Source organism: Nerophis ophidion, linkage group LG01 (assembly GCF_033978795.1).
Source record: "Nerophis ophidion isolate RoL-2023_Sa linkage group LG01, RoL_Noph_v1.0, whole genome shotgun sequence".
NCBI lineage: Eukaryota > Metazoa > Chordata > Actinopteri > Syngnathiformes > Syngnathidae > Nerophis > Nerophis ophidion.
In genome coordinates, this window is record NC_084611.1 from 37,699,253 (window position 1) to 37,712,866 (window position 13,614).

The 13,614-nt window shown below is 45.5% G+C and overlaps 1 protein-coding gene across 1 annotated transcript in view; it reads right to left on the reverse strand.

The window, feature by feature from the left end:
* Nucleotides 1–13,258: 13,258 nt before the first annotated feature.
* stpg2 (sperm-tail PG-rich repeat containing 2) overlaps nt 13,259–13,614 on the reverse strand; it is an 86,758-nt gene continuing 86,402 nt past the window's right edge. The window contains exon 11 of the mRNA XM_061909103.1: nt 13,259–13,354. Within this exon, the coding sequence (XP_061765087.1) occupies nt 13,259–13,354 (96 nt within the window). The remainder of the gene's footprint in view (nt 13,355–13,614) is intronic.

A 13,614-nucleotide genomic window follows, 5' to 3' on the forward strand; every position in this document is an offset into this window, starting at 1 on the left:
CCCAGCCACTTCGTCTAGCTCTTCCCGGGGGATCCCGAGGCGTTCCCAGGCCAGCCGGGAGACATAGTCTTCCCAACGTGTCCTGGGTCTTCCCCGTGGCCTCCTACCGGTTGGACGTGCCTTAAACACCTCCCTAGGGAGGCGTTCGGGTGGCATCCTGACCAGATGCCCGAACCACCTCATCTGGCTCCTCTCGATGTGAAGGAGCAGCGGCTTTACTTTGAGTTCCTCCCGGATGGCAGAGCTTCTCACCCTATCTCTAAGGGAGAGCCCCGCCACACGGCGGAGGAAACTCATTTCGGCCGCTTGTACCCGTGATCTTGTCCTTTCGGTCATGACCCAAAGCTCATGACCATAGGTGAGGATGGGAACGTAGATCGACCGGTAAATTGAGAGCTTTGCCTTCCGGCTCAGCTCCTTCTTCACCAAAACGGATCGGTACAACGTCCGCATTACTGAAGACGCCGCACCGATCCGCCTGTCGATCTCACGATCCACTCGTCCCTCACTCGTGAACAAGACTCCTAGGTACTTGAACTCCTCCACTTGGGGCAGGGTCTCCTCCCCAACCCGGAGATGGCATTCCACCCTTTTCCGGGCGAGAACCATGGACTTGGACTTGGAGGTGCTGATTCTCATTCCGGTCGCTTCACACTCGGCTGCGAACCGATCCAGCAAGAGCTGAAGATCCCAGTCAGATGAAGCCATCAGGACCACATCATCTGCAAAAAGCAGAGACCTAATCCTGCGGTTACCAAACCGGAACCCCTCAACGCCTTGACTGCGCCTAGAAATTCTGTCCATAAAAGTTATGAACAGAATCGGTGACAAAGGACAGCCTTGGCGGAGTCCAACCCTCACTGGAAATGTGTTCGACTTACTGCCGGCAATGCGAACCAAGCTCTGGCACTGATCGTACAGGGAACGGACCGCCACAATAAGACAGTCCGATACCCCATACTCTCTGAGCACTCCCCACAGGACTTCCCGAGGGACACGGTCGAATGCCTTCTCCAAGTCCACAAAGCACATGTAGACTGGTTGGGCAAACTCCCATGCACCCTCAAGAACCCTGCCGAGAGTATAGAGCTGGTCCACAGTTCCACGACCAGGACGAAAACCACACTGTTCCTCCTGAATCCGAGGTTCGACTATCCGACGTAACCTCCTCTCCAGTACACCTGAATAAACTTTACCGGGAAGGCTGAGGAGTGTGATCCCACGATAGTTGGAACACACCCTCCGGCCCCCCTTCTTAAAGAGAGGAACCACCACCCCGGTCTGCCAATCCAGAGGTACCGCCCCCGATGTCCACGCGATGCTGCAAAGTCTTGTCAACCAAGACAGCCCCACAGCATCCAGAGCCTTAAGGAACTCCGGGCGGATCTCGTCCACCCCTGGGGCCTTGCCACCGAGGAGCTTTTTAACTACCTCAGCGACCTCAGCCCCAGAAATAGGAGAGTCCACCACACATTCCCCAGGCACTGCTTCCTCATAGGAAGACGTGTTGGTGGGATTGAGGAGGTCTTCGAAGTATTCCTTCCACCTATCCACAACATCCGCAGTCGAGGTCAGCAGAACACCATCCGCACCATACACGGTGTTGATAGTGCACTGCTTCCCCTTCCTGAGGCGGCGGACGGTGGTCCAGAATCGCTTCGAGGCCGTCCGGAAGTTGTTTTCCATGGCTTCCCTGAACTCTTCCCATGTCCGAGTTTTTGCCTCCGCGACCGCTGAAGCTGCACACCGCTTGGCCTGTCGGTACCTGTCCACTGCCTCCGGAGTCCTATGAGCCAAAAAGGACCCGATAGGACTCCTTCTTCAGCTTGACGGCATCCCTCACCGCTGGTGTCCACCAAGGGGTTTTAGGATTGCCGCCCCGACAGGCACCAACTACCTTGCGGCCACAGCTCCGATCTTCCGCCTCGACAATAGAGGTGCGGAACATGGTCCACTCGGACTCAATGTCCAGCACCTCCCTCGTGACATGTTCAAAGTTCTTCCGGAGGTGGGAATTGAAACTTTGTCCGACAGGAGACTCTGCCAGACGTTCCCAGCAGACCCTCACAATGCGTTTGGGCCTCCCAGGTCTGTCCGGCATCCTCCCCCACCATCGCAGCCAACTCACCACCAGGTGGTGATCGGTAGAAAGCTCCGCCCCTCTCTTCACCCGAGTGTCCAAAACATGAGGCCGCAAATCCGATGACACAACTACAAAGTCGATCATGGAACTGAGGCCTAGGGTGTCCTGGTGCCAAGTGCACATATGGACACCCTTATGTTTGAACATGGTGTTTGTTATCGACAAACTGTGACGAGCACAAAAGTCCAACAACAAAACACCACTCGGGTTCAGATCCGGGCGGCCATTCTTCCCAATCACGCCTCTCCAGGTTTCACTGTCGTTGCCAACGTGAGCGTTGAAGTCTCCCAGTAGGACAAGGGAATCACCCGGGGGAGCACTTTCCCTAGCATCTACCAAATGTAAATTGATATTGAAAAGTGAGGAATATAAAGACGTTCCCCTGTGCTGTATTAAATCTTACAACAGTCTTTAACAACAATTCACATTCCAGTACACTCTCAAAAGTGCACTCGACAATGGTGTGTATTTCCATGTTAACGTTCAAGATGCCTGACTGATTTATGGTATTAGTACTTTGTCGCCCACAAATAGGAGGACAAAGTGTTACATTTATGGAAGAATGTCTGTCAGTGTTTCTTCGACATGAGATGGAAATGTGTCTCCTTGTTTTCATTATTGCTCTGCCACCACACTGCTGTGTTATGAAAGCTGCTGTGTCAGTGGCACGTCCAATAATAAAATCCATGTTTTAATATCGGCCATGTGATTGCATCCCGTCAGTTACAGCGAGGAAGCGGAGTTATGGAGGGTTGTTTGTTGTCGGCATGATGTTGATATTAAAGCAGATAAAATGAAATGTGCTTTAGTGCGCCGTATTATTATTGTCATTGTGGCTTTTGCGGCTTGTAAAAGATTTGCATGCAGCCAACAACGGACAAAACGTGCATGTATGTTCATTTCTGTTGATGGGATTTGCTGGTTTGTGTTGTTTACCAATTGGGGGCAATAGCGATACTTCTTCAAAATGTTTCCTGTTTTTTTAAGAAAAAATTATTGGGTGAAACTCAAATAATCAAACTGCAGTACAGCAGAACCTCGGGATACGCATGCCCCAGCTTACAGGTTTCTCAGGATAAGAGCAGTCTCTTGGGTAATTGTTTAATTTTTTTCCTTTATTATTTTATTTTAATTTAGGTTGCGAGCTAAAGTTTGGGTTACAAGTAGAGCTGTCCAATAATATCAGCCTGCTGATATTATCGGCCGATCAATGCTTTAAAATGTAAGAGCGGAAATTATCGATATCGGTTTTGGAAAAAGTAAAATAAATGACTTTTTAAGACGCCGCTGTACATGGAAGTAGGGAGAAGTATAGAGCAGCTGCGTCTCCCAGTCAGCGGATCCCGCATGACTGCAGCATGAGAGGTTTACTGGCGACGTTTGATGACCTCATCAAACCGCCGCGAGCGTAGCATAACAACAACAAGAGTGTGTTGTTGCCGGTGCTGTAGCCGTGGCTAACAAGCGAGCTCGCTCGGTGACTGACTAACGATGCCATGTCTATGTTTTGGGATTATTTTAAAGTGTCTTTGATGGATAAAAAACTGGCAATTTGCAATGACTACAAAAATTTGGTTATGTGAGGAGGAACCAAGACGACTTCCTTTAATACGAGCAATTTCATCTCCCACCTCTTCTACAATCATAAGGAGATACACGATGAATACAAGCGGAAGATGGATGAAAACCAAACACCGAAAAAATGTAGTACCACACAGTCTTGCACTAAATGAGGACTATGTTATTGTTTAATTTATTACTCTAGTATACTCTGGACTGAAGCTGTGTGCCTTCATTGTTTTTGTAGCTGCTGTTTTGGGGCATGTTTGAAAAAAAAAAGAAGCACTTTTCCATAGTTGTAGTGGGTATCAGGATTATCTCAGGGAGAGTATGTTCCAAATTCAAAGCTGCTGTTTTGAGGCATGTTAAAAAAAATCATGCACTTTGTGACTTCAATAATAAATATGGCAGTGTCATGTTGGCATTTCTTTTCCCATAATTTGAGTTGATTCATTTTGGAAAACCTTGTTACATTTGGCATAATAATGTGTTCAGTCCACGACTGTATATATCGGTATCGGTTGATATCGGAATCGGTAATTAAAACTTGGACAATATCGGACATCGGCAAAAAGACATTATCAGACATCTCTTGTTACGAGCCTCGCCACCGCTAGTTAGTGTAGGGAATGCCACAGTGAAACTTGTAGAGTCAGACTATAACACCCGATCTTACTCGCTAGCATTAGCTTCTAGCTTGAGATCCTTTTTTGTGTGAAGGACAGTGTTTAAAGAAAAAAATGTTTTCTTAAGGAAATGTAGCACTGCTAGTCTGCACCACACTGAAGTAAAATGAGTCGATAACACCAGCCAAGGAAAATAATTCATATCTAAACAGCGAACATTTATCCATGAAAATATACATACTTGGCAACCTAGAGACTTCCGATTTCGGGTGGTGGGGGGTGGGGTGGCGGCGTGGTTGGGGGCGGAGGGTGGTTAGGGGCGTGGTTAAGAGGGGAGGAGTATATTTACAGCTGTTGTGTGCACGGTTGTGCACTGCACTCTGAAAGCCGTAGATGTTATTGTCACATATGCATGATTGATTGATTGATTGATTGATTGAAACTTATATTAGTAGATTGCACAGTACAGTACATATTCCGTATAATTGACCACTAAATGGTAACACCCGAATAGGTTTTTCAACTTGTTTGTCGGGGTCCACGTTAATCAATTCATGGTACAACTATATACTATCAGCATAATACAGGCATCACACAAGTTAATCATATATAGTATATACATTTAATTATTTACATTATTTACAATCTGGGGGGTGGGATGAGGAGCTTTGGTTGATATCAGTACTTCAGTCATCAACAATTGCATTAACAGAGAAATGGACATTGAAACAGTGTAGGTCTTACTTAGTAGGATATGTACAGCGAGCAGAGAACATAGTGAGTTCAGATAGCATAAGAACAAGTATATACATCAGAAATACATTCGATTATTTACATTAGGTTATTTACATTCCGGGGAGATGGAATGTGAATGGAGGAGGGTAATAGTAAAGGGTTGAAGTTGCCTGGAGGTGTTGTGGTGCATGTACAATAGATGGCAGTATTGTCCTGTTTAAGGGTGTCACAACATTGCTGTTTACGACAGACAAACTGCTTTACGGTAGATGAAAACGCGACTGCTGTTGTTGTGTGTTGTTAGCGCGCTGGGCGGACATTAATGAAACTTCCTAAACAATAAACCCAAAACCAACAACTCTCCCTCGATCATTCTACAGTTATAACATCATTGGGCAGACACGCTGTTTATATTGTTGGAAAGCGTGCGTGAAAACAGGCTGTCCTCACTGAGGTCCGCATGAAGCTGGAGGTGGCGTGGCCTCCAGCTCCGCCTGAATTTCAGGAGATTTTCGGGAGAAAATTTGTCCCGGGAGGTTTTCGGGGGAGGCGCTGAATTTCGGGAGTCTCCCGGAAAATCCAGGAGGGTTGGCAAGTATGAAAATATGAAGAAGCTGCTGAGGGTGTGTTTGATGGAGAAGTAGCTCAAAGGAGATACAACTTTATTATAACATCCATCCATCCATTCATTTTCTACCGCTTGTCCCGTAAGGGGTCGCTGTAGCCTATCACACCTGCATTCGGGCGGAAGGCGGGGTACACCCTGGACAAGTCGCCACCTCATCGCATCTATAACATTACTTCATTAATACATAATAATAGTTGTTGTATAAGCACCAACTATGTTGATTTCAGTTCATTTTGAACCAAAGTTTACAAAATACAAGCTGCGTCACAGAACCAATTAAAGTCATATCCCAAAGTACCATGTGTATGGACGTAACAGATAGTTGATGAATACAGGCGCTTTTTAAGTAATTTATAACACCCAAAACCAGTTGGCACGTTGTGTAGTTCGTAAATAAAAACAAAATACAATGATTTGCAAATCCTTTTCAACTTATATTCAGTTGAATAGACTGCAAATACAAGATATTTAATGTTCGAACTGAGAAACTACATTTTTTTCCCCGCAAATTATCATTTACTTAGAATTTAATGGCAGCAACACATTACAAAAAAGTTGGCACAGGGGCCTTTTTACCACTGTGTTACATGGCCTTTCCTTTTAACAACACTCTCTAAACGTTTGGGAACTGAGGAGACCAATTTAAGTTTTTCAGGTGGAATTATTTCTCATTCTTGCTTGATGTACAGCTTAAGTTGTTCAACAGCCATGGGTCTCCATTGTGGTATTTTACGCTTCAAATTGGGCCACACATTTTCAATGGGAGACAGGTCTGGACTACAGGCCGGCCAGTCTAGTACCCACATTATTTTACTACAAAGCCACGCTGTTGTAACACGTCGCTTGGCATTGTTTTGCTGAAATAAGCAGGGGCGTCCATGATAACATTGCTTGGATGGTAACATATGGAAATACAGTATATCAAACAACAGAAAATGACTTTAGAACACAAACTTGCTGTCGGCGTACTGACTTATTTACTTTTTATTTTTTTTTTACAAAGGCTCACTTCTTTTTACACTTGCATGAAGGTTGCAAACAGCTGAAGGGAGTTTGAGAAATATCAAATCGGATGTTGTGCACCCTAATATAATGGGAGCTAACTAAAAACATGCTTGTTTTTACAAACTTTACCATATTGTATAAAATGCGAGTGATTATTTTAAAAATATGTTTGCAAAATGCGTTTTCTTCAGTATGATTTTTTGCAAATATATATACGAACCCTGTTTCCATATGAGTTAGGAAATTGTGTTAGATGTAAATATAAACGGAATACAGTGATTTGCAAATCCTTTTCAACCCATATTCAATTGAATGCACTACAAAGACGATATTTGATGTTCAAACTCATAAACTTAATTTTTTTTTTTGCAAATAATAATTAACTTAGAATTTCATGCGCGAACATGTGCCAAAGTAGTTAGGAAAGGGCATATTCACCACTGTGTTACATCACCTTTTCTATTAACAACACTCAATAAAAGTTTGGGAACTGAGGAAACTAATAGTTGAAGCTTTGAAAGTGGAATTCTTTCCCATTCTTGTTTTATGTAGAGCTTCAGTCGTTCAACAGTCTGGGGTCTCCTCTGTCGTATTTTACGCTTCATAATATGTGCAAATCTCTCACGATGCCCTTGCTGTCAGCGTTTACTTTGGTCACTCTGGCGAGCCGGTATTGTCCCCTTAGGGCGTTCTGGTCAGCCATCCTGACAACATCTCCAATAGCCACATTTCTGTGGGCAGTGTGCCACTTGGATCTCACGAAGAGGTTCGGTCCAGCAAGCTGACTCCACTTCTTCCAGAATCAGTCAACTTCTGTTTGTATGGCCTTCAGTCTCTTGTAAGGGTAGCCTTCAAACTCAAAGCTAGCTGGATCTCCTTTGCGTCCAGCCCATCCAAGCAGAAGTGAATTTGGACTGATGTATTCCACACAGTCCTCCCGCCACTGGCCCCTGGCGTCAATGGGTCTCTCATTTACGAGGTTGGAGGCTTAATACAAAAAAGTTTGGAACTCACTCCATGTAAAGACACCTTCACCTCCCAGATTGTGCAGAGCCCGCTTCACAGTGCGCACCGCCGCCTCTGCAGCTCCCTTCCTGTGAGGTGAGTCTGCAGGGTGGATTTTCCAGTTCTATTCTGTGCCATTCCTGGAGGCTTCACTCTCAATGTTTGACTTTTCCAGCCGGTCTAGGAACAACTAGAGCTCTTTAAGGGCAGGTTTTTCCCAGGATCTGACCACAGCTTTTTTGGGTGCCCTCTCAGTTATGTGAATCGATGGTAGGCCAGCAGGAAGCCTTCAGCTGACTGGTCACTGACAACATCAGTGTGTATGGCTCTGGAAGCCATGCAGCAGAAGACTATTCCCCAGACTTTGAGTTTCTCACCTCATCCTTCACTTCATAAGGTCCAAAGAGGTCCACTGTTGTGTACTCAAAGGGATTAGCTGGTGTTATACTCTCAGGTGGAAGGTCACTAATGATTTGCTGGCATCTTTTAGCTCTGGCTTTTCTGCATGCAACACAATTGTCCACAATCTTATGAGCCACTTTATGACCTTTTACCACCCATGCTATCTTCCTCATCCAAAGGAGTGTTCCTGCAATCTATTCATAGTTGGCATTGTGTGCTTCTTGGGCAAGGAGAGTGGATACCCACGTATCATTGGCACTGCTAAATTTTTTAAATTAAAAACCTGACAACTTCCTCCACAGAACAAAAGTCCAGTCTGTTCCTCTCTGAACAGAGCAAGTCTATTCAGTGTGGTGTCCTGAAAGGTTATGCCTTCTTGGGCTGCAAGAAAAATATCCCTGAGCACATCTTCACACGATGGCAGATAGTACTGCTTGCTTGCACATTTGTGGTGATGTTTCCTGACATTTTAGCTTACTTGAAGCTGAGCATTTGATTAGAGCTTGCCAATTCCTGCCTGCTCTCCATACCCAGGCAATGTCTCGGATCAGCTAGGTAAGGCTGCTGAATTTCTTTATGTCCAGGATTCTCTGTACAGCAGAACGGGCAGGTGGTCTTTGGACTTGGATCTTGGACTCTTGTTCACAAGAACTGTGGTAATTTCTGACATGAGTAGGTTTTGGAGTTTTTGTTGCAATAGATGAGGCATCACTGGGGTTTCTTTTTGCCTGTGCTCTGGTTACCACTGCTGTGAAAGACTTCCTTTGAAGCTTGTCAATGCTCGCTTTGGCATTCGCAGCAACCTCTTTGGCTGACTTTATCGGCCACTCATCCACAGGGTGTTTTAGAAACTCTGGTCCCTCCTGCCACACAGAATCTTTTTAAGGTCCTCATGTGATGCTCTTCTTGTTATGAGATCAGCGATATTCAGGTCTCCTGGAATCCATCTCCAATCTTCCATAGACGTGGACTTCTGGATCTCTCCAATTCTGTTTGCGAAAAATGTCTGATATCCATAGCTCTCTCTTTGGATTGCTCCCAGAACAGTTTGACTGTCCAGCAGATGGAGCCAACATTCAATTTCCATCCAACTGTTTTTTTCAATATACCTTCTGAGCCGTGTAGCAAAGACAACACCACAGATTTCAGCTTTCACTGCCTCTCCTTTCTGGTTGATGGGTGTGAGCTTGGCTTTGGACTCTGTCAGTCTGACTTGGATGCCTTATTCATTCTCCCATCTGAGGTTCAAAACAGCTCCATAGCTTCTGTCACTTCCATCAGAGAAGGTTATTCCCCAGGGTTTTCCAATCCGATTGGCTGGTGTGAAGTTTCTGTGGAAGGTGATTTGGCTGAGGTGCGTGTATTCCTCAAACAGTGAGATGGCTTCTTCTCTCAACTTTCCAGACAAAGGTTTGTCCTAGGTGTCTTTGGTCAGAGCTTTACTCCCAGCTGCTTCTTGAAAAGCTTTCCTGACAAGAATGGCACCTTTCTGCTTAGCAGGTGTGACAAGACCTATTGGGTCATACAGGCTAGCTACCTGGCTAAGCAGTTGTCTTCTTGTCAGTGGATCTGGAGTTTTTCCTCTCGCCTCTTCCACCAGGAGATTTTGGCCCATTCTCATCTTCTTCTTTCTTCTTGAGAAATTGATGGAGGTCATGAGGTAGAATCTGTCTTTTCCAAGGAGGTATCCAACACCAAGGGCTTTGTTTTCATCTCCACTCATCTGATTTGGGAGAATGAGGATCCTGTCTGATGAGGATTTTGGCTCTCTTGGTACAGACTCCCGTCTCCCACTTTGGCCTGATCGGACCCAAGGCTTGAGAAAGAACCCGCCTGACTTAAGATTTCCTCCACTCTTCTTGTGTTTTCCTTCAGGTGTTCCAGGTCATTATGGGATGTCAACAGATCATCAACATATGTGTCCTCTTCCACGATCCTACGTTCCTCTTTCAGGTGAGCAAACTTGGGCAGCTTGGCTGTCTCTCTCATAGCGAATTGTGCGATGCACCCTGCTGGTCGATCACCGATGTTGACTCTGGTGATGGCATATTTCTCAATTTCTCCATCCTCTGTGTCTCTCCAAAAGAATCTGTGGAGGTGCATCTCCAGGTCTTCTAGCCACACCGAATTATACATTTTATTAATGTCACCAAGAGCAGCATGGACTCCTCTTCTGAACCTGAGTAGAACTGCTCGGATGGGATTGAGGACATCAGGCCCTTTACGCAGGAGATCATTCATGCTGTGTCCTTGGAACCTCTGGCTGCTGTTCCATACCAATCGCACAGGTATTGTAACTGAATGCAGGTTTGGCGCCACCAAGTGGCTGACATACCACACTGGTCCTTGCCAGCCAGCAATGGTCTCCTTGGTGAGTTTCTTTGCCGCTTTCCTTGCCACTATCTCATGGACTTGAGCTGTGTATGCCACTCGCCACTCTGGTTCTTTCTTGACCTGCTTCTCTGTTCGCAGGAAAGTGGCCAGAACTGCACTCCTGTTGTTGGGCAGCGAGGTTGGATCTTCAATCCAGGGAAATTTCGTGTCCCAGTGGGGTTTGTCACTATGTGCATCTGCTTTGACATAGGTGAGGCCTTTCCTTATGATTTCCAGCTCTTTTTCCTCTTTTAGAGTCATTTTTTTTCCTCCTGGTTGACAGTTGCCGCACCGGCATCCCCCACACTTGGGTTCGCAGGCTTTTCCATTTCCACCAGTCTAAGAACTCTCTGCAAGATGTTGTCATCTTGGTTTCAGCAATTTCCTGATATTTTACTGCTGTAGTTTTCATTGACCGTGTGTTTTGTATCTATGCATAGCCACATCCACTTCTTCAAAGAGGTTTGGATGTGCTCCTCCAACAGTCATTCCTAATGGACTTTTCCAAAGGACCAGGTCCTCAATTACCTTTACTCTTTGTGGAGCAAGTCTTCCTTCACGGTGGCTGATGAGAAGCTCAATATGCGTTGGTCTCTTCAGATCCTCTAGGTTGATGTCTGGGAAGAACTTCCTGATTTGGTGAGGTTTGATTTCACTGTGCACTTTGGCAATTTCATCCAAGCCATAACATACAAGCTCGTGAGCTCTCTCTGCGCCTGTGGGTGTCTTCACTCTCACCTTGAGTAAATATCTTTTGGTCTTTACAGTCATGGTCACTCCTCCTACTCCTTGGACAACAAGGGCAACCTTTTTATTTCGCAGGTCGAATCTTCTGGCAGCTCTGTGAGTGATGTAGTTGTTGTCCGATGCCAGGTCAATGAGAGTTCCAATTTTCTGTCCTGCATTGCTAGTTACTTCCAACAGCATCAGAATTAATGGAAACTCACTTGTATTTGCATCCATCACTCCAGATTGGATCTTTCCAGCACAGTAGGTCTTCTCCATCACTCCAGGTTGGATCTTTCCAGCACAGTAGGTCTTTACAGCCACATTGATGAATGCCTTCCTGAACTTTTCAGCCATCTCTGGGGTGAGCTCAGAAATCAGCTCTTCTTGATCCTCTGTGAGCACTTGTCTTTTGACGTTGGGTCTTCCTCTTTTCCCAGGTTCTCTTCTTTTGGGGTCTCCCAAAGAAAGAATAGATGGCTTGAATAATTGCTGCAGTCCCTGTTCCTGCACAGGTAAGTATCTGTACACTCCTCTTCATGACAATTTGGGCACCTTTTGTATGCTCCTAGCTTTTCCACAGCTTTCACTTTGTCGCCAGGCTTCAGTTCTTTGAACCGCTTGCAAAAGAAGAGCTTCTCCTGGTACCTTTCATCCCCACAGACAACGCATCCGGCTTTCCCTGTGAATCTGGTAGAGGCAAACTTCTTTTCCATGTAAGTAGGTTTCTTCTCAGACCTTTCACTTACACCGAGCTGTTCTAACTTCTCCAGGATTTCTTGGGTCTTCAGGAATGTTAAGAGGCTGTCGAAGTGATTGTCTGCCGTCACTTTGCTTCTTGGGTTGACCATTAAAGTGAGCCAGTCCCTCTTTATGTTGTCCGGCAACTTACTCTCTATTGACTTGATCACAAGAGGGTTGTTGATGGCTCTGATGTTTCCCAGCACTGTCAGGTCATCCAGTGCCTTTTCCACCTTTTGGATTAAGTCAATCACTTTCCTTGGCTGGTTTGACTTTGAAGCAGGAATCTTCTCCAGTTCTTCAACTATTTCTAAGGCAATTGTGGTTTTGTTGCCATACCTGTTTTCAAGCACTCTGAACATGTCTTCCGCATCATTGTATGTTGACAGGCGTAGTTCTCTGCTTATCCGCTCTTCAACACTGTCCAGGAGCTGAAACTTCTTCACTTCAATGGAGCCGGTCGGCTCTCCCTATCTTTGCAGTTTCTCCCAGTCGCTACGCCATTGATGGAAGTTCCTTTTGAATCCATAGAACTTGGGTAGACTGGTGGGTTTGATTCTCAGCACCGGCTGTGGAGTTGGTTGGAGCTGCGGTTCTCTTCCTTTTCTTCCTTCCTCTGCACTTCTTTGTGCCGTTAGGAATTCGACCCTCCTGGCCTCGAGGACATTGCTGAGCGCCCTCAGGTCCTTAACTCTGCCTTCCAGCCTTGGCCTCTGGTCCTCTGGTCATCTGGGATCCACCTTTCCCACTCAGTCATTCTTGTGATTGCATCTTTGATCAATGATTTTACTACAATCCACTGCAGCTCATAGCCGTCTCTGTTGATTGCAGTCACAGGCATTCCCCGGAGATCTTCTCTGGCGCACCCTGCCTCATTATTGCAGAGTTGATTTCGTCCTGACCATATCTGGACCAAAGGTCGTGCTGAACTTTTTTCTGGACTTCATCCAGTCTTGCTTCACACTCTTCTGTGTTTTTTTGTATGTCTTTTTGCTGCTGCATATTCAGTTTAATTTCTTCAACTTCATCAGACTTCGCCTCGATGTCCACCAGTAGGCCGGTGTTATAGTTATCGTTTGCTTCACCGACATCCCTCGCCAGATTGGAAAGTTTGCAGAACTCTTCTTGTAGTTCCTTCCTTATCATAGTACCTGCAGCCCTGCTGAGGTAATTGGCTTGCTTGGTGAAGACACTTTTGGCTACGGTCCTCTCTTGCTTCAGTTGCTTGACTTTTTTTCCAAGAGCTTCACTTGCCATGGTGCAGTTTTAAGTTAAACCTCCCTTTGCGACAGCAGCTTCTTTGACTTCAGGCCCTTAATCCTCGTCTTCACTGCCACGCTGCTGGTTATCAACCATCAAGTTCTTCAGGTTTTTTCGCAACTGTGCCCAAACTTGAAAGGTCCAGTGGGACTCAAGAAGGACACAAAGGGACAACTCAATTCTCTTTCCTTGTGAGTTATTGATGTTTGATTTGAAGCAATCAAATAAACTGGGTTATCGGCGTAAATGAATGGATGAAATGAATGAATAGTCGAATGTCTGTAGTTTAATAGCAGAATAGTTGATTAGTGGATAGTTGATTAGCCGATTAAAATAGCCGATTAGGTTGATAACCTTAATCAAACAGAAAAAAAACACATTAGTGTTTCTTAAACATACATCAAAATACA